This window comes from Puma concolor, chromosome B3, assembly GCF_028749965.1.
Source record: "Puma concolor isolate L17-30 chromosome B3, mPumCon1.1.hap2, whole genome shotgun sequence".
NCBI classification, from domain to species: domain Eukaryota; kingdom Metazoa; phylum Chordata; class Mammalia; order Carnivora; family Felidae; genus Puma; species Puma concolor.
This window is the reverse complement of record NC_141672.1, coordinates 119570061-119590358: the sequence shown is the minus strand read 5'-3', so window position 1 is coordinate 119590358 and position 20298 is coordinate 119570061. Positions and strand designations below refer to the sequence as shown.

The window sequence follows — 20298 nt, the reverse complement described above, 5'->3', positions numbered from 1 at the left end:
TCAGAAAAGACTAAAAGAGGTTATTTTGGGGTCTGGGAATGCTCAAATTTTTTTCCATATAAATTAATGGTAATTGCATCTTTATGGCATTTCAGGTTACAAAAGGTTTCATAGGAACACTCTACTTTCAGATAGTAGGGGAAACTTATATAATAACCATTTTGGAAAACTGTTTCTTCAAAAGTTCAACATGAACCTATCATGATCCTCTGCTAATTCATTCTTAGGTATTCACCCAAGAAAATGAAAGCACACATCTGCACAAAGTTTTACACATGATGATTCACAGCACCTAGATCTATAATGGCCAAAAATTAGAAAGTAAGCAAATAACCCATCAACAGGTGACTGGATTAACAAATTATGGTATTTCTATACAATGATACACTTCTCAGCAATGAAAAGGAACTGATATACACAACAGTATGGATTACATTCAAAATAACTATGTTGAGTGAAAGATGCCAGAGGAAAAGAATATATACTGTACAATTCCATTCATATAAAATTCTAGAAACTGCTAACATCTATAATGATAAAAAACAGATCAGCAATTGCACAGTAACAGAGTTGGAGGAAGGAATGAATACAAAGAAGAATGAACAAACTTCTGAGGGTGATGGAACTGTTTATTATCTTCACTGTGCTGATGGTTTCAGGAATATATACATGTCAAAACTCATCAAATTGAAGCTTTACATATGTGCTATTTATTGTCTGTCAATTGCACCTCAAAAAAAGCTGTAAAAACATAATATACATCTCACAGGATTACTATAAGTATATGATATTGCACCTAATAAGTTTTAGTGAGCCTGTTATTCTGGCACAGAATAAACACTTCATAAATATTACTTCTCATATTAACAACTGAAAAAAAGTACTTGGGTAACTAATTCAATGTTCAAAGCACCCAAGATCTACCTTAGCTTCTTCCTCTTGTGCTTTTTTAACAATTGCTTGTAACTGCACCTCTCGTTTAAATTCAGCATGAAGTAATTTCTCTTCCATCATCCTGCGTCGTTGATCTAATAATTCTTCCTTCCACTTCCGGACATCTTTCTCCTATACAGAGTTATCATATCATTAATTTCAGCATACATAGTAATTTAACAGAAGGGAAAACTGATAAACAGCTTCGGAATGATAAATTCTAGAACCCAGAAAGACCTAAAGGAGCATGACTAATGATTGAGAACACAGACTAGGAAGCCAGACTGCTTGAGTTCATAATATACTTTGGTCACCTGCTAGCTAAAATCAAATGCTGGCTCAACATGAGTGGGAATAAAACTAGCATTCAACTGAAGTTGAATTTTAGCTACATAATTATGCATTTAACAACCTCAAAAAGTATAATGCAGAAACAGCAATGGATTAAGAGCTAGACCACAGATCTTTAAAGCCCTTGCTCAGCAAATTATTGGTAATGTGACACTGGAAACAGCACTTCACCTCTCCTAGATTCAGTTTTCACACCTGTAAAATGGGATTCAGTATGTTTAGTTCTGTGACCCACAAAGAATTCTGGTGATCAGATGAGACCACATATGTAAAACAGTGTTGAAATAACAACCTATTATATAAAAGGAAGGTGGGATTTATCATTAAAATTAATGGAAAAATTAAACCAGGTTGTACCAGTTGTACAACCTCTAACGTCTTGTACAATTTCAAGAATTTATTATTCTGTTTGCAGGAATACTTGGAGATTACATAGATATATGTAAGAAATTAAACTATATAATTTTTCCTGCCTGAAAAACACAGTAAGAGGTGAAGTTGTAGTTGTGTTACAGCATTTCTCTAAAGCTGAAATTAAATAATACATTAACTCTTATAGAATCCTACAACTTGCAGTTTTTCATTTTGATTTATTGATTCTGAATGATCAAAATAATAATAATGACAAAGTCTTAAGATTCGGGTAAAGAGGGGCACCCAGGTGGCTCAGTCATTTGAGCATCCAACTCTTGATTTGGCCTCAGGTTATGATCCCAGGGTCGTGGGATCAAGCTCTGTGTCAGGTTCTGTGCTGAGCATAGAGTCTGCTTAAGATTCTCTCTCTCTCTCTCTCTCTCTCTCTCAGGGCGCCTGGGTGACTTAGTTGGTTAAGCATCTGACTCTTGATTTCAGCTCAGGTCATGATCTCACAGTTTGTGGGTTCAAGCCCTGCATTATGCTCTGCGCGGGCAGTGGCAAGCTGCTTGTGATTCTCTGTCTCTCTCTCTCTCTCTCTCTCTCTGACCTTTCCGCACTCATGCTCACTCTAAGTAAATAAACATTAAAAAATATATATATTCTCTCTCTCTTTTCCTCTGCCCTTCTCCCCCACTCACACTCTCTCAAAATAAAATAAAATAAAATAAAATAAAATAAAATAAAATAAAGCATTAGGTAAAGAGAAAAATCACAGATTTCCTTCTTTTCCCAATCAACTTTTCTACTGTACTAAAGAGAATCTTATACCACACCTCATTTTTTAAAAATATTGGGATTATTTGGTCCAACTATCTCTCTTAAATTTAAATTACACATTATAAGTAACATAAATAATATATTTTTTTAGATTTTATTTTTAAATGTTTATTATTTTTTGAGAGAGAGAGAGAGAGAGAAAACGAGGGAGGGGCAGAGAGAGAGGGAGACACAGAATCCGAAGCAGGCTCCAGGCTCTGACCTGTCAGCACAGAGCCCAAGGGTGGGGCTAGAACCCACGAACCGTGAGATCATGATCTAAGCCAAAGTCAGACGTTTAACAGACTGAACGACCCAGGCACCCCAAGATTTTATTTTTAAGGAATCTCTACATACAACATTGGGCTTGAACTCACAACCCCGAGATTAAGAGTCACTCATATGCTCCATCGACTGAGCCGGCCAGGCACCCCAATGCAAATAATATTTTAACCTATGCATATTAGTACTCTTTTCTAGTACTAGAAGGTAACAAAGGAGTTCCCATATACTTTGACAGTCACACATCTTTTGTCATGTTGTTTTAGGTACTTGAAGTACACAGACTCCAAGATGGCTCCCAACGATCCAGCCACTTGGTACTCAGATCCTTGTCTAATTCCCTCCCACACTGTACCAGGATTGCAACCAACAGAATACAGCAAAAGTGATGGTTTATCACTTCCAGGATTAGGTATAAGAGGCAAGGGCAGCTTCGAATTTGGCAGCTCATTTGTTCTTTCCTTCTCTCTGTCTCTGTCTTTGTCTTTGTCCCCTTCTCCTTTCCTCCCTTCCTCCTGGATTACTTTCTGTGGGGAAGCCAAGGGCTATGTCATAAGGACACTTGGGCTATGAAAAGGCCCACATGGCAAATAACTGAAGTCTACAGCCAACTGCTAAAGAGGACCTGAGGCCTGCCTACAACCACATGAGTGAGTCCAGAAGTAGATCCTGTAGCTCCAAATGACAGCATGACTGCAAATTCATGAGAGATTCTGAATAAAAATCACTACGCAAGCCACTCCTGGTTCTCTTGCCCACATATAATGTGATAAACATCTGTTTTCAGTGGCTAAATTTTGAGGTCTTTTGTTATATAGCACATGTAACTAATACAGTATTTGCCTATATTTGCCACTTTGACATAACAGTAAGAATGACCAGACACTGAGCATCAGCCATCATAATACTATGCCATTGTTATACACACTTGCCATATTTAATCATCACATCATGTTAATAATTAAAATTTTAATTTTAAAAATAAAGAAACTGAAGGGCGCCTGGTAGTTGGTTAAGCGTCCGACTCTTGGTTTTGGCTCAGGTCATGATCTCACAGTTTGTGAGTTCAAGCCCCGCACAGGGCTCTATACTGACAGTGTGGAGCCTACTTGGGATTTCTCTCTCCCTCTTTCTCTGCCCCTCACCAGCTCTCTCTCTCTCTCTCTCTCTCTCAAAATAAATAAATAAACATAAAAAATTCTTTTTAATTTGAAAAAGAAAGAAAGAAACTGAAATGTAATATTGTCAAGTAACTTGCCCAGTGCATCATATTTTATTATGTGGTAAAACCAGGATTTGAACCCTGCTTGGCCATCTCCAAATCCCATGTTCTTTCTACTATATCACACTGATCAGAAGTTGCACTTCTCTAAATATTCTAAAAATCTTTTTATAAATTCAATTAGTGCCCCAACTTATTCAAACCTGATCATCTGAAGCTCAAAACTATCCTACCAACTCATCCTACATTGTCCACAAGACTCCCCGAAGAAACGCCCCAATGAAAACAAGAAACGACAAAATGCAACTTCAATAATCCATGCCAACTCTGCAAACATCAATTTACTAGCTAATTTAGTAATGTCAATTTTTTTCTTTTTTGCAGGTAACCTTCTGTAATTCAATAGGTAGAAATGCTTTTGTTTCCCAGAAAATTTAATTTTTATAGTTCTGCTAGCTTCTCTTAGACCCAAAAAATAGTCAAGTTAAAAATTAGTCCATCAATTTAAGGCTGTCAAAATTTTCTAAATATTAAAAACTCACCCTTTCTAATAATTTCTGAAGCTTTAATGTTTTCTCTTCACGTAACTTTTCCCTTAGCTGCTGTGCTTTCATTTGTTTTTCTTCATGTTTTTTCTTAGATTCTGCAATTGTTCTATTAACACAAACAAATGGATAGAAGACACAAATGTTTACATGATAAAGCCAAAAATATTTTTAGTCTTCAACATTCTTAAAATAAATACAGGAAGTACACACAACTAATTTTGGCTTAACATTTCAGGAAAACATTGTCACTTTTCAATAGATCTGTAACTATCCTGAATAATATGCCTTAAAATGCTGTATAGCAATTTTACTAAAGACTAGTCAGTTTCCCTCTTGTGAAACATTTCAAATTAATTTTCAAAGGCCAGACCTTTTACGAGATGGTGAGGAAAGTTTTTCATGCATGTGAATTCCATGGCCTGGAGGTCTAGCAGGTTCCTCCTCTACAATATCCCCCCAGGATGTATTTTGGCGCCAAGTTTCACGAGCTGCCCAGAAAAAAAGAAAACCACCATTACTGTTTAACCACACAGTTCTATAAAACCAACATTTGAGAACAGGCTTTTAAAAGGCATCAGCATTCCCACTGTAAATTATTTATTTTACACATATAAACTCCACGTAATAAGATAATCTATTTTAAACCCTTTTAGCTGCACACAGACAATGCACACAGGCATACACACACAATACCTTCATAATCTGCAAGGACATCATTCCAGTCCATAGACATACCACAGAAAGATACACTCCCACTGCCCATGCTGGCCTAAAATGTAATAAGGAAGAGTGAAAAACAAATATTTGAACACAATTATCACCTTAAAAATGAACTGTAGATGTAATTTTCTTACCTGTTAGTAAGAATTTAACAAACAGTTCAAAACCAGAAAAAAGCTATATACCTCTTATAGTTACAATAATCACCAAGTTAAAATACTATATAGTCTATATATTTTGAGAGGAAGACCAACCTACTTGTCATTAACAGCAGAGACAAATCAAGTAAATTTAAAAGAAACATATTGGCCTGATACTATTACTATATAACTCTGCCGTACTCATAGTATACCTCAGAAGAGCTCAAGATTATTCACTGGGCATTAAAAATTAATAGAAAAATATTTAAAACATTTACAGTTACTTTCATTCTGAAGAAATCCCTCTTATCAACATACATATCCTGAATGCTTAGTGATAGCAAGGTATGTATCATTTGCTTTTTATTAGTGGAACAGAAAAAAAGTAAATACCTTAGATTCTATTTCAGCCTCTGCAATTAAAATGTAATGCTGAGTTCTTACTTTTTCCAAGATTCAATTTCTTGATTTGTAAAATGAAAATAACAACTTCCAACTTGTCAGTTGCATTATATACAAAAATACTCTATGGGGGCGCCTGGGTGGCTCAGTCAGTTAAGTGTCCGACTTTGGCTCAGGTCATGATCTCACGGTTTATGGGTTCGAGCCCCATGTCAGGCTCTGTGCTGACAGCTCAGAGCCTGGAGCCTGCTTCGGATTCTGTGTCTCCCATTCTCTCTGCCCTTCCACTGCTCATGGTCTCTCTCTCTCTCTCTCTCTCTCTCTCTCTCAAAAATAAACAAACATTAGAAAAATTTAAAAAAATACTCTGTAATGGTTAAAGTGTTAAAAAATGATTTCCTATTGTTTTTGTATGAACTCTAAGTCCTTCTGGCCCTAAGAATTTTATTTCTAAATGTAATTTTTGAACAATTATGCAAAAAATTCTGAAAGCTCTCAGAAAGAACCCAAAATGGCAGTGAAGTAGGAAGACCCTAGGCTCATCTTGTCCCAGGAACACAACTAGGTAACTATCAAATCATCCTAAATACCCCCGAAATCACCCTGAAGACAGGATATACTCCACAAGTAAAGAGAGAAGAGGCCATATCAAAGAAAGTAGGAAGTACAGACATGGGTTAGGGGAGAAACAGATCATGGGTGCTGCAGAGAGGAAGGAGCTGTGGTCGCGAGGAAGGGCGAGAGAAAAAGACAAGCCCAGGAACACACAAGGAGAACGTTTCCCCAAAGCCACTAGCTTGGAAACAGAGAGGGACTGAATTTTCTGAGCTCTTGCAACCAGCAGGGTTTAAACGTTAGAGTTTTAAAGGTCAGCAGGCTTAGCTGGGATACAGCCCGGAGGGCACAACCCCGCTCCTGGAGAGGAGGCAGGCAAACAACCCCAGGGACAGTCAGTGTGGAAACAGTGATCTGAAGAACAGCTGGGGCACACAGTGGTGAGATTATTCCCTATTCTAGGAGTGTTTCCCAGAGAGGCAACATTCATGGAGACTGCTGTCCAGGAACAAAGGAGCTGGCTGAAGCCATTTCCCTCCAACACCCCTCAGCATGAACACAAGGCCATCTGAAGGAAGCAGCTCAGCGCCAACACTGGCTGCCTAAGTTGCTTCCACCAAGTCCCACACATCTGTGCTCTAGCAGGACTGCCCTTCTCAGTCAAGCTTGCCTCAGCTCTAGTGTGGTGAGTCCCTCTCCCAGAAAAACAGCACAAACCCCTGCCCACACCACGTCTCCTGACCAGAGAGTTCTACAAGACCTGGTGGAGTTGGTGTCAGGTCTTAATGCACAAACACACCAGAGCACATCTAGTTAAAACTTACCACATTCAGGCCAGGGACCAAACACTGCCCCCAGCAGGCAAGGAGAGGCTCTACAGACAACTGGCCTAAAGGACAGAGCAGCCAAAACACAACAGTAAAGCATGTATAGCACACACCAGAGCCAATCCCTGAAGCGCCAGGCCCTGGGCAGTACATAAGGCCATTACTTTCAGGAGAAGGAGACATAACTGGCTTTTCTAACACAGAGAAGAAGGCAGATACCACACAAAATGCCAAGACAGAGGAATTTATCCCAAATGAAAACAAGATAAGGCAAAACAGATATAAGTAACATGCCTGATGGAGAATTTAAAGCAATAATCATAAAGATACTCACTGGGCTTGAGAAAAGAATAGAAGACATCAGTGAGACCCTTACAACAGAGATAAAGGAGTTTAAAAAAAATCAACCAGAGATGAATGAAATAAATGAGATTGGAAACAGGCTTGATGCAATGAACAGCAGGCTGGAAGAAGCAGAGGAATGAACTAGTGACCTAAAAGATAAAATAATCAACAATAATGAAGCTGAACAAAAGAAAGAATAATTATGCAACACAAGAATAGACTTAGGGAACTCAGTGACCCCATCAAATATAAAAACATTCATATCAGAGGAGTCCCAGAAAGCAGAAAATATTATTTCAAGAAATAATAGCAGAAAATTTCCGTAATCTGGGAAAGGAAACAGACATCAAGATCCAGGAGTACAGGGAACTCTGATCAAAATCATCAAAAGCGGGCCAACACCAAGACATATTGTAATCAAATTTTAAAATACAGTGAAAGAAAAAATCCTAAAAGCAGCAAGACAAAAGAAGTCCTTAATTTACAAAAGACCACCCATCAGGTTAGCAATAGATCTCTCCACAGAAACCTGGCAAGCCAGAAGTAAGTGGCATGCTCCATTCAATGTGCTAAATGGAAAAAGTCTGCAGCCAAGAATACTCTATCCTGCAAAGCTATCATTCAGAATAAAAGGGGAGATACAGAGCTTCCCAAACAAAAATTAAAGGAGTTCATGACCACTAAACCAGCCCTGCAATAAATATTAAAGGGGACTCTTTGAGTACAAAGACCAAAAGTGACAAAGGCAAGAAAGGATCAGAGGAAATCTCCATTAAAAACAACAAAACAAGTAATAAAATGGCAATAAATACATATCTATCAATAATTACTTTGAATGTAAATGGACCAAATGCTCCAATCAAAAGACATAGGGTGTCAGAAGGGATTAAAAAAATAAGACCCCTCTATATGCTGCCTACAAGAGACTCATTTTAGACCTAAAGACACCTGAAGATTGAAAGTGAGGGAGTGGAGAAACATTTATCACTCAAATGGATGTCAAAATAAAGTCCAAGTAGAAATACTTATATGGGACAAACTAGACTTTTTTTTCTTGTATTGTCTTTATCCTGTTTTGGTATCACAACAGTACTGGCCTCATGGAATGATTTTGAATATGTTTCCTCTCTTCCATTATTTATGAGATTTGGTAAATATTGTCATTGGTTTTTTTTTTAATGTTTGGTAGAATTCCACCAATGAAACCATGTGGTCTTAGACTTTTCTGTGCTCAGAGTTTTGATTCCCAATTCAACTTTCATTTTTGTTATTGGTCTAAGAAGATTTCCTACTTCTTAGATTCAAGATTCATGACTCAATCTTGGTAACTTGTACGTTTTTAGGAATTTTGTTTGTTTGGTTTTCTTCTAGTTATTTGATTTATTAATATATAATTATAGTAATCTGTTATCATCTGTTGTATTGTTTTCTCTTCTATTTTTCATTTTGGCTTATGTGTCTTCTCTCCTTTTTCTTAATTAATGTAAAGTATTGCCAATTTTATTTCCTTTTTTTTTTTTTTTTTTGGAAAAACCAGTCATGACTTTCAATGTTATATTATTGTTTACTCTGGTCTCTACTTCTGATTTTTCTTTGTTATTTCCTTCCTCTACTAAATTTCACCTAAGTCTCTTCTTTTCCTAGTTCCTTGTGATATAATGTTGTTTACTTCAACACTTTTTCTTAATACAAGCATTTATAGCATCTAGCATCTAACATTTGCTTTTTGCTGCATCCCATAGGTTACAGAATATTGTGTTTTATTTTTCTTTTATTTTAAATTTTTTTTTATTAGTTTTCTTTATTCTTGAGAGGCAGAGAGAGAGCGTGTGTGTGGGAGGGGCAGAGAGAGAGGGAGACACAGAATCCCTGGAGACAGGCTCCAGGCTCTGAGCTGTCAGCACAGAGCCTGATGTGGGGCCCAAACTCATGAACCATGAGATCATGATCTAAGCCAATGTCGGACACTCAACCAACCGAGCCACCCAAGCGCCCGTTTTAAGACATATCTTAATTTGCCATTGGATTTCTTATTTGGCCCATTGTTTGTGCAGTGGTGTGTTAATATTTACACATTAAATATTTAATATTTACATTGTAGATTTTCCAGCTTTGTTTTATTGTTGATCTTTAGTTTTGTACCATTGTAAATGGAAATTATACTTAGTATGATTTGTCTTTTTTTTAATTTTATTTATTTATTTATTTATTTATTTATTTATTTATGAGAGAGAGGGAGACAGAGTACGAGCAGGGGAGAGGGGCAGAGAGAGAGGGAGACAGAATCCACGAAGCAGGCTCCAGGCTCTGAGCTGTCAGCATACAGTCTGATGTGGGGCTCAAACCCATGAACTAAAAGATCATGACCTGAACCAAAGTCAGACACTTAACCAACTGAGCCAACCAGGCGCCCCGATTTCAGTCTTCTTAAATTTGTAATATTTGTTATGTCTCTGGGATTCTTTTGTGAATACTTAAAAAAAAATGTCTGTTCTATTTTTCTTGGATGGAATGTTTTAAATATATATTTTAGAATCATGTATTCTGAAGTATCCTTCAAATAAAAAATGCTCTTGTTGGAAAAAAAAATACCCTTCTTTACTTGAGGGTGCTCGTTTAAAATAAAGCTATCAGAGGGGAGATAGCTGGGGGAATGAGTGAAACAGGGGGATGGGGATTAAGGGTACACTTAGGATGAGCACTGAGTAAAGATGTACAGAATTGGTGATCACTATATTACACCTGAAATTAATACAACACTATATGTTAACTATACTAGAATTAAAAAAAAATAAAAAATAAAAAATAAAAATTTTTAATTTAAAAAATAAAACCTCACAGAGAAGTCACTGTCGTTATCAGTTTCAATATTAATATCGTTGTTTTCTTCTGCTTCAATTTCTCTGGTTAACTGCTCCTCTTCAGCAATAGCACTAGCAATAGCTTCTTCATTGGCCTTTTCTAGACGATCTGCTAGCTCTTCTTTTTTAGCAAGAACTTCTGCCATGGACTATAAAGTTAAAAACAAACAAACAAAAGAATCATCAATTAAGTGGAAAGTAATCATTTCTTTATATACTAACGACACACTCAACAGTATACATAAAATAGCATTGATCTAGAATTATAAAATGTGAGGTTCAGTATAAGTTCAACCACTTGCTACTTATGTGACTGGGAAGCTTCTTAAAACCAAGAGCCTATTTTGTATTCCATAAAATGGTACAATAATTCATGACTTACCTTCATCATGAGACAGCTGTGTATGAGAAACTGTGAAGTTATACAAATAACAGGTATTATTATTAATGTCAAAGTATGAATTTCATTTGAGTGCCAAAATTCAAAACAGTTGTAGATCAAGTATCTTTAAGACAAAAGAAAAGCACTATAAAAGGAATATAGTCTGGTTGGGATTTTCCCTCTCTCCCTCTCTCTCTGCCCCTCCCCAGCTCACGCTCTCTCAAAATAAATAAACTGTAAAAAAAAATTTGAAATTTTAGTAAATCTAAAAACCTAGATCCACTGTAGCTAGGTTTTATATTAGCACATTTTTTACAACAATGGCAAAAGTTGAGCTTAAATAGAAAGGTTCAGTCATTTTCTATTAAATTTTTTTCATGTTTATTTATTTTTGAGAGAGTGAAAGACAGAGTGTGAGCTGCGTAAGGGGCAGAGTGAGGGAGACACAGAATCCAAAGCAGGTTCCAGGCTCTGAGCTGTCAGCACAGAGCCTGACACGGGGCTCAAACTCACTAGCTGTGAGATCATGACCTAAGCCAAAGTAGGACGCTTAACCAACTGAGCCACCCAGGTGCCCCTTGAACAGTCATTTTCTACCAAAATTTCTGTTGAATAAGATAACCGAAGAATTATTATTATTATTATTATTATTATTATTATTATTTACCTTTAGCTACAGGACTACTGCATTGAGAAAGAAAAGAAAAAGTTCTGTCATCACAGACAGCAATTCCCTACAACCCCCCACTGAGAACCTATACAATGAGGTACATGTAGAGAGCAATCCAAAGATTTAGCTCCACCAAGACAAATCCAAACACAAAAGTTTTTTAAAATCTGGTTTAATTAAAATTCCTCTAAGAACTCTAAGAATATACTAATATTCATATCAAAAGCAGAGTATGTAAAGTACATAAATTTGATCCAAGAGTTTTTAATATTCTACCACAAGCTTATTTATACATGTGATCAAAATAAAATGGATGAAAGAATTTTTAAATAACTATTTAGTGCTTATTTAAGTATGGGATCTTTTTCCTCTTCTGAAATTTGATTCTCACAGAATCAATTCGCAAAATAAATAATATGATGCCTAGCTATGCAAATAAAAAATATAAATATGACCAATTTCTATCCCATATATTAAACCTAGTACTTACATGACCATAATTATGTTTCACCTTTAAGAACAGTCACACTAAAAGAGCCAACTTAAAATATAATTTTCTCTTTATTCCTTACTTTAAATTTTTAAATGTTTTTCTTATTACTATAGAGCCCTTATTTTTCCCTTATACAAACCCCTATCAAGTTTCATCTGTGTCTAATGTTATTATCTCTCTAAGATACATAATTTGATCTAATACCATCTGTCAATAGCATCTTTCAGCATGATAAGGCACTAAGTTTTTAAGGAAAGTACAGTATACGGTGGCCATTTAAAAAATAAAATTTGATGGGGCACCTTGGTGACTCAGTCGGCTAAGCATATGACTGATTTCACCTCAGGTCATGATCTCATGGTTTGTGAGATCAAGCCTTGCGACAGTGCGGAGCTTGCTTGGGTCTCTCTCTCTCTCTCTCTCTCTCTCTCTCTGCCTCTCCCCCACTTGTACACGTGCATGCTCTCTCTCTCAAAATAAATAAAAATAAAGTAAAATAAGATTTGAATGATTTTTCTCAGTAATTTTTTGTGTGTGCCTATTTCTTCTGAAAGTTACTTTTATACTAGAATAACCCATTCTGGATTATCCTCAGGTCATATATCTGACTACTAAAGTGAGAAATAGACATGAGGACAAATAAGTAGTCATCTAAAAGCATAAAACTGTAATTCCAAATCAACACATTTTTAAAGGTTCTGCAATAGGGATGGTAAATAAATTTCATCTTGAAGACCAACTCCAAGCAAATGACAGAGGCTATCTAAAGAACTCTATTAAGAGAATTTTTAAAAAGTCCAGCAGGCAACATTTTCCATCCATCAGAGTGCTAGATGTTGCATGGAAGACTTTATTGTTACTGGTTTAGTTTCTTAATGCCAGACTAAAAAACATTTGATCAAATCACAAAATGAATGATTTTAGCAACAGTTATTTAGCGATCTTATTTTCGTCCTCTACAAAATGAGAAGCATCTCAAAGCTTGCTATAAGAATAAAATATTAAAAAGAAATAACATGTACAAAATACTTTATAAAGTGTAAAGTAACACAATTTATTACTATTAAAGTTTTATGCCTCTTTAATATATTTACTCAGAATTCTGATAAGTTGTTCTTACCAAGTTAGCAGCACTCACATTTGAAATATCTGAAGGGTCCATTTCACTCTCTATCCCTGCTTTCTCTGCTGAAAATATGTCATTTGCTTGCAAAGGAGGCATATCAGCTTGCTGAATAATTGAAACACATTCTGTATCAATGTGAACAGCAGGTATTTCAGAAGTTCGCAGAGAATGGTCTTGTAAAGTACTACTGCGAGAGCTCTTGACATCATCCAATGTATTCACTGTGAACTAACAAAACACATTTACAGAATGAATCAAACTACTCCATTGTAGAAAAAATGATTATAATACACCTATCAACTAAAGCAGTAGCTGACTGGCTGACTGACGACTCACTCGTCTTTTTTCTATGTTTCAAGTGTAAGGAAAAAAAAATACCATTAAGCAGAACAAATTTTATTTGCACACCTACTACGTACAGGGCAATACCTGAAATGCTTTATGAAAGCTTAGCTTTATTAAGCTATATTGTAATTACATTTTTATTTTTAGTAGGCTGATTCTTGATGAGTACTTTATATACGTCACAAAAGAAATTCTAGTCACAAGTATAATAGTTTGTCTTAAATTCAAATAACTAAAGGTATTTATGTGGTTTTGCAAAGATTGTCTGTCTAATATCAAATGAAGGCACTTTTCACCAAAATATATACTTTCAGGGCATTTTACTCATAACAAGACAGTTGCTCTCTTAAGATAACATTAACAAACCTCAAAGTATCTTTCATGTAAACCCACATGGTACACAATACCAATTCTCAGATCTAAAAGAGAAAATACACCATAAAAAGTATAGTATATCTGAGCAAGCAATTCCTATTTAGATTTCAATATCCTCCCCCATTACCCTTTAGAAATATTTAACACATAACCAACAAAAATAGGAAAATGATCTAAGTCAAATAAAGTACTGTCTTAAGCCAAATACCCATTTTTTAAAAACCTCCTAGTTTAGTAAATAGAAACATGTCTTTATTTCCACTTTGTAACAGAGTACAGAAAGAATGGTGCTGTGTTTTCCAATTATACTCAGAGTAATGAGCTACAAGTAGAACTAAAATCTAAAATTGTGAATTTCAAACCCACTCACATCACTATTTAAATAAATATTAGATAAATATTGCAGTGGCCATGAAGCTCCCAATTTGATTAATTATTTATATAAATATGAAACTTGGTCAAGTCTTATAAACTACTTTAAAAATTCTACTATTGGTCAAAACTTAGTGTCCCAAAGCACTGATTTTAGTGTAGGTATTATTTAAATTGTATCTCATTGTTTATATCACTATCAACATTATCTATACATCATTCACCATAGTTTATAATCTTCTTGGCAATATTTATATTGGCATTACTGATGTTTACAATATAGTCAACTCTGTTTATTAAAAAATCAGTATCATTTATACAGTAAAATCAAAGCTAAACTATAATGTTGAAAAAATATACAATATGCTATTTCCATTTTTAGAATGACAGTGGAAAAAACAAATATTATCATTAGCTTGGACACCAAGAGCAGTGAACTTTTTATATGGGAATATTTTAGCAATAGTTAAATTACTCAAAAGTTGTATGTATGGATTATTCCTAAAATCCCAAATCATGTAAGTTTATTCATTACCCAAAACCAATGTAATTTTTATATTGTTAAGTTTTATAGCTAAAATATATGTTAGCAAAAATGCTACAGGTCTGTTAAGTGATACAAAAAGATTTTTTACCTACATTAAAAAGTTTCTGAAAAGTATAACCAACAAAAATACTGATTATTTCCTGTGTCTAGGATTCTGCTCCATAATGCAGTAGATTAAAGGCAACATAAGATACCGCTCACAAGGAGCTTCCAATCTCACATGGGCATAAAACATACATACATTAAGGAGTTACAGAACATCAGGAACAATGTACAGTTAAGAGGCATTATCATCATTAAGAAGAAAAACATGGAAATTGAGTACAGTTTCCAATAAAAAAAAATATCCTACATGTAAAAAGAGAAAACTTTAAAGCAGAAATACTATTCTAAACTGAGAAATAATGTAACTATTTTACAAATTTTTACTTAGTCCCTGTATCATATAAAGAATCTCTTATGTTTCATTTTGCATAAAATTATGCCTATTGAACATATATTTTCATGTAAACAAATATCTAAAAAATGCATTCCTTCATCAAATAAGTAAAATAAATTTCAAATGGACTAACAGCAGAAATACTGAGAATATCATCTTTAAAGAATTACATTAAATATTGGCAAATGACTATACACTTGAATTGCAGGATGTAAAAGGAGAGCAAGTTCAAAATGATCCTTACTTTCATCAACATTTTTAATAACACTCCAAATGTAACAGTAGACCACCATTTAAACCAAGTAATTCAAATTAACAACAAAGTTGGGAAAATTAATATATGCCTCTAGATGTGACACTAAGGCCAATCACTTTATTTCTGTCAAAAATGCATAAGCTAACTTGGATAATAAACTAACTGAAGGATATTCTACAAAAAAAATAATGCAATGTATTCTTCAAAAACATTAATGTCATGAAAAACAACGATAAACTGAAAAACTGTCCCTGATGAAAGATGTTAAAGAAACAAAGCTGAATTTTAATGTGTGATTCTAGATTGGATCTCTGCTCAGAGAAAAAATTCTATGATGAAAGGGCACCTGGATGGCTCAGTTGGGTAAGCATCCAACTTCGGCTCAGGTCATGATCTCACGGTTCATGAATTGAAGCCCCGCATCAGGCGCCTGCCTCACTACCAGTGTGGAGTCTGCTTGGGGTTCTCTCTCTCTCCCTCTCTCTCTCTGCCCTTTCCCCCCTCAAAATAAATAAATAAATTTTAAAAATTCTATGAAGAAATTACTGGTACATGGATATGAATTATAAATTAGAGGAAAATACTATATAGATATCAAATTCCCTGAATTTTACAATTAAAATGGTTAAGGGTTTCTTTATTCTTTGTAGATACATGCTATAATGCAGGTAAATGGTTATGGCGTTTGCATACTGTTTAGTATACATGTGTGTGACATATAAGTATGAATACAGAAGAAAAAAGAAAAAATGAGGCAAATGTTAATCTGTGAATCTAGGTAAAGAGTATAGGAGAGTTCATTGTTCATTCTTGCAACTTTTCTGGAGATCTGAATTTTTTTACAATAAAAAGTTAAAAATAAAATAGGAAAATAAGACATTCCGGCATAGACATATCCCTTATAAAAATGTAGTAAAAGGATTTTAAGAATGTACTACCTGGGTTCTTTCAGCAAGAGGATGGTCACAAGAGTGTAATGAGTCTTTGGACCGAGATTCTATAGTATTAGAAGGTCCATCTCCATCAAATTCACCTTTCTCAATGCTTTCATCAGGTAAAAGTTGTATATTTTCTTTATCACTGTCATCCTTTGACCTTAATGTTTCTGTTGCTACTGAAACTTTTGTCATCACTGCTGTTGATCGTGAGCGAACAGGCCTTCCCCTCTGAACAGTCTCCCATCCTTCAGCATCTTTCCGTTCTATGCAATTGAGGGAACGAAATAAATCAAGATTTCTTTAGATGATAAAAATTTTCAAAACCTATAAAATAAAAACTTTTTCCAATCAAATTCGTATTAAGTGTAGCTAATATATAAACATGACACTAACTATACAAGATGCAGTGTGTGTATGTGCATATGTAATGTCTAATATAAGTACACTGTGGGGTTGGTATGATTTTCCATGTTTTACAAATGACAAAACTGAGATTCAGATTAAGACTGACATAGGCCACAGAGTCAGAAAGAAATAATAAACATTTATATAGTGTGTACTGTGTGCTAGCACTGTTCCAAGTGTTTACATATTGTAACTCTCAATCTCCACAACAACCCGGTAATACCAATACTATCATCCCAATTTTATCATTGATAAAATTTATCATTTGTCATTTCACTTACCCCATGTATCATTGAAAATAATGAGACAAAGAGAGGTTAAGTAATTTCCCCAAGGTCACACACCCAGTAAAGGTAAAGCCAAGATGCAAGTTTAGGCAAACTGGTTCTGGTGTTCATGTCCCAGTGGTTACACAAAAACTGCTCTCCACCCCCATCTTTCAGAATCCAAACACAGGCCTACCTCAAAAGTCCAAGTTCCTTCCTCTATCCTAGTACTAATAGCATACATTTGACTGTATGTCAGCACAGAGCCTGCTGTGGATCCTCTGTCCCTCTCTCTCTGCCCCTCCCTCACTTGTGCTCTGTGTCTCAAATATTAAAAAAAAAAAAAAAAAAAAAAATACAATTGAACTCTAGGTTATCTACAAGAAATTCACTTAAATACTTGTATTCACCTAAATACAAGGTCATATGTAAGTTCAAAGCGAGAAAGATACACCATGCAAATACTGAGGAAAGCAGGAGTAGATATATTATTATCAGATAAAGTAGACTTCAGAGCAAAGAAATTACTAAAGAAACAAAAACATTTATATAATGATAAAAGCATTGCACAGTGAAGATATATACCCCTAAATATGTATACACCGAACAATATAAACTCAAGATACACAGCAAAAAAACTGATAAGGATGAAATGAGAAAGAGAAAGATACACAATTACAAATGTGGACTTCTAACTCCCTCCCAGGGACTGATAGAACTAGACAGAAAATCAGCAAGTATATAGAAAAATTGAACATACAATCAACCAACTTGATATAATAGCATATACAAAACAGTATATGCTTTTTTTCATTCAACAGTAAAATGCTTTTTTTTTTCAAATATATATAGAACATTCAGTATCACAGACCATATTCATTCTATAAAATAAAGTTTAATGAACCAATTCTATAAGAAACACAAACTATAAAACGCAACCAAAATGAAAACAGACTATCTGAATAGTCTCATGATTATTAAAGAATTCAATTTGTACTTTTTAAAAGTTCCCCACTCAAAACCTCCAGGCCCAGATGGTTTCTCTGGCAAATTCTATGCAACACTTTTAAAAGGATTTAAAAATTTTACACAACTATTCCAGAAAATAGGAGAGGAGAGAACACCTCCCAAGTACCAAGGCCAGTTTTACCTTGGTACAAAAACACACAAAGACAGTACATAAAAATAAAACTAAATAACAATATTTCTCATGAATTTAGATATAAAAATCTTCAACAAAATATCAGCATATCAAATCCAGCAATGTATAAAAAGAATTACAAACCATGACCAAGTAGAATTAATTACAAGTATGCAAACCTGGTTCAACATTCAAAAAAAAATCAACGTAATTCACTACTGTCCACTGACTATACAAGTAAAATCATATGATCCTATCAACTGATGCAGAAAAAGTATTTCACAAAATCCAATATCCATTCTTGAGAAAAATTTATTAAGCTATAATATAGGGGAACTTACTCAACTCAATAAAAAGCATCGACAAAAAACCTATAGCTAACATATACTCAATGGTGCAACAATGAATGAATAATTTTCCCCATGCTCTAGAACAAGAAAAGGATGTTTCCTCTCACCATCCTTCTTCAACATAGTACCGGAAGTCCTAGACAGTGCAAAAAGGCATGGGATGTGGGGATGGCGGCAAGGAAAAGAAGAAATAAAACTGTCCCCATTTTCAGATGACATGATTGTCTACATAGAATATCCCAAGGAATTACATAAAAATTCCAGAATTATTACATAAATTCAGTAATGTTGTAGGATACAAGTCAATGCACAAATGACTGCATTTATACAGACTAACAGTGAACATGTGAAAACAAATTTGAAACAATTTATGATTACACTAAAGAAAATAAAATATTTAGTAATAAGTCTAAGAAAAAAGGTACAGAATATGTATCCTAAAAACTACAAAAGGCTGATTAAAAAAAGAGAAGACCTAATAAATTGAAAGACATACCATGTTCATTAAAAAATGATTAGAAAATCCAGCATCATAAAAGTGTCAATTCTCTCTAAAATGATCAACAGCATAATGTAATTTCTATCAAAATACCAGTAACATTTTTTTGAACATTAGAAAAGCTTACTCTAAAATTTATATAGAAAGACATAAAACCTAAAACAGCTAAAAACAATTTTCTTTAAAAAAGAATAAATTAAAAGTAATCACTCTATTCAATGTTTTAAGGCTTACCACAGAGTGAGATTAATCAAGAAAGTACAGTATGGGTGGAACAACAGACACACAGATCAATGAAATAGACTACTTTAAAACCCAGAAATACACCCACACAAATATGCCCAACTGATTTTTGATAAAATTTCAAGAGAAATTCCAACAAATGGTGGTAGTAACCAGACATCCAAGGCAAAAAAGTAAACCTCCATCTAAAACTCACACTTCACCCAAAAATTCAGTCAAAAAGTATCACTAATTTAAGATGTAAAACTATAAAACCTAGGAAGAAAAAAAAAACCAAGAAATCTTTCGAACATATGGCTAGACAATGAGTTCTTACACTTGACACCAAAAGCATGATCCATAGGAAACCCTCACAAACCTCATCAAAATTGAAAAATTTTCCCCTGCAAAAGACTCTATGAAGACAATGAAAAGATAAACAACAGACTTGTAGGAAATACCCAATGATGTCTAGAATATATAAAGAACTCTGAAAATTCAACAGTAGTATTACAGACAATCCAACTAGAAAATGGGCAAAAGATGTGAAGAAACACTACAATGAAGGGTATATACAATTGGCAAAGAAGTAAACAAAAGACATTCAACATCATTAGCCACTAGTGAAATGCAAATTAAAAGCCACAATGAGATATCACTCTATACCTATCAGAATGGTTATATACAATATAATCACAGTATTACATACTAATAATATGTATTATTATGAGTTGGGGAGGGGGGGGAGATGCAGGGTTAGAAGGGTGTTAAGTAAAGGATATGAGGTTTCTTTTTTATTTTTCCAGTTGTACTGAGATATAACTGACATATAACATCGTATTAGTTCAAGGTGTACAACATATTGTTTGATATATGCATATATCAGGAAAGGATTACCAAAGTAAGTTTAGTCAATATACAACACTTCACACAGTTAACAAATGTTTTTTCTTGAGATAAGAACTTCTAAGATTTACTCTCTTAGCAACGTTCAAATATATATACCCCGCATATTCTTTATCCACTCATTGACCAATAGACACTTAAGTTGTTTCTATGTTTTGGCTATTGTAAATAATGTTGCTACGAACAAGAAGCAGGTATGTTAGTATT

The 20298-nt window shown here is 34.5% G+C and overlaps 1 protein-coding gene across 5 annotated transcripts in view; it reads right to left on the bottom strand.

Moving 5' to 3' along the window:
- The window catches only part of SCAPER (S-phase cyclin A associated protein in the ER), a 505214-nt gene that overhangs the window by 362695 nt on the left and 122221 nt on the right, over positions 1 to 20298 (bottom strand). For 4 of the 5 annotated variants that reach the window (XM_086711283.1, XM_086711288.1, XM_086711285.1 and 1 more), the window contains 7 exons: positions 16303 to 16565; positions 13025 to 13258; positions 10338 to 10508; positions 5203 to 5278; positions 4880 to 4997; positions 4504 to 4615; positions 925 to 1065 (listed from right to left, as the gene is read on the bottom strand). In XM_086711283.1, the coding sequence (XP_086567409.1) occupies positions 925 to 1065; positions 4504 to 4615; positions 4880 to 4997; positions 5203 to 5278; positions 10338 to 10508; positions 13025 to 13258; positions 16303 to 16565 (1115 nt within the window). The remainder of the gene's footprint in view (positions 1 to 924; positions 1066 to 4503; positions 4616 to 4879; positions 4998 to 5202; positions 5279 to 10337; positions 10509 to 13024; positions 13259 to 16302; positions 16566 to 20298) is intronic. The other variant, XM_086711287.1, reaches the window with a different exon arrangement.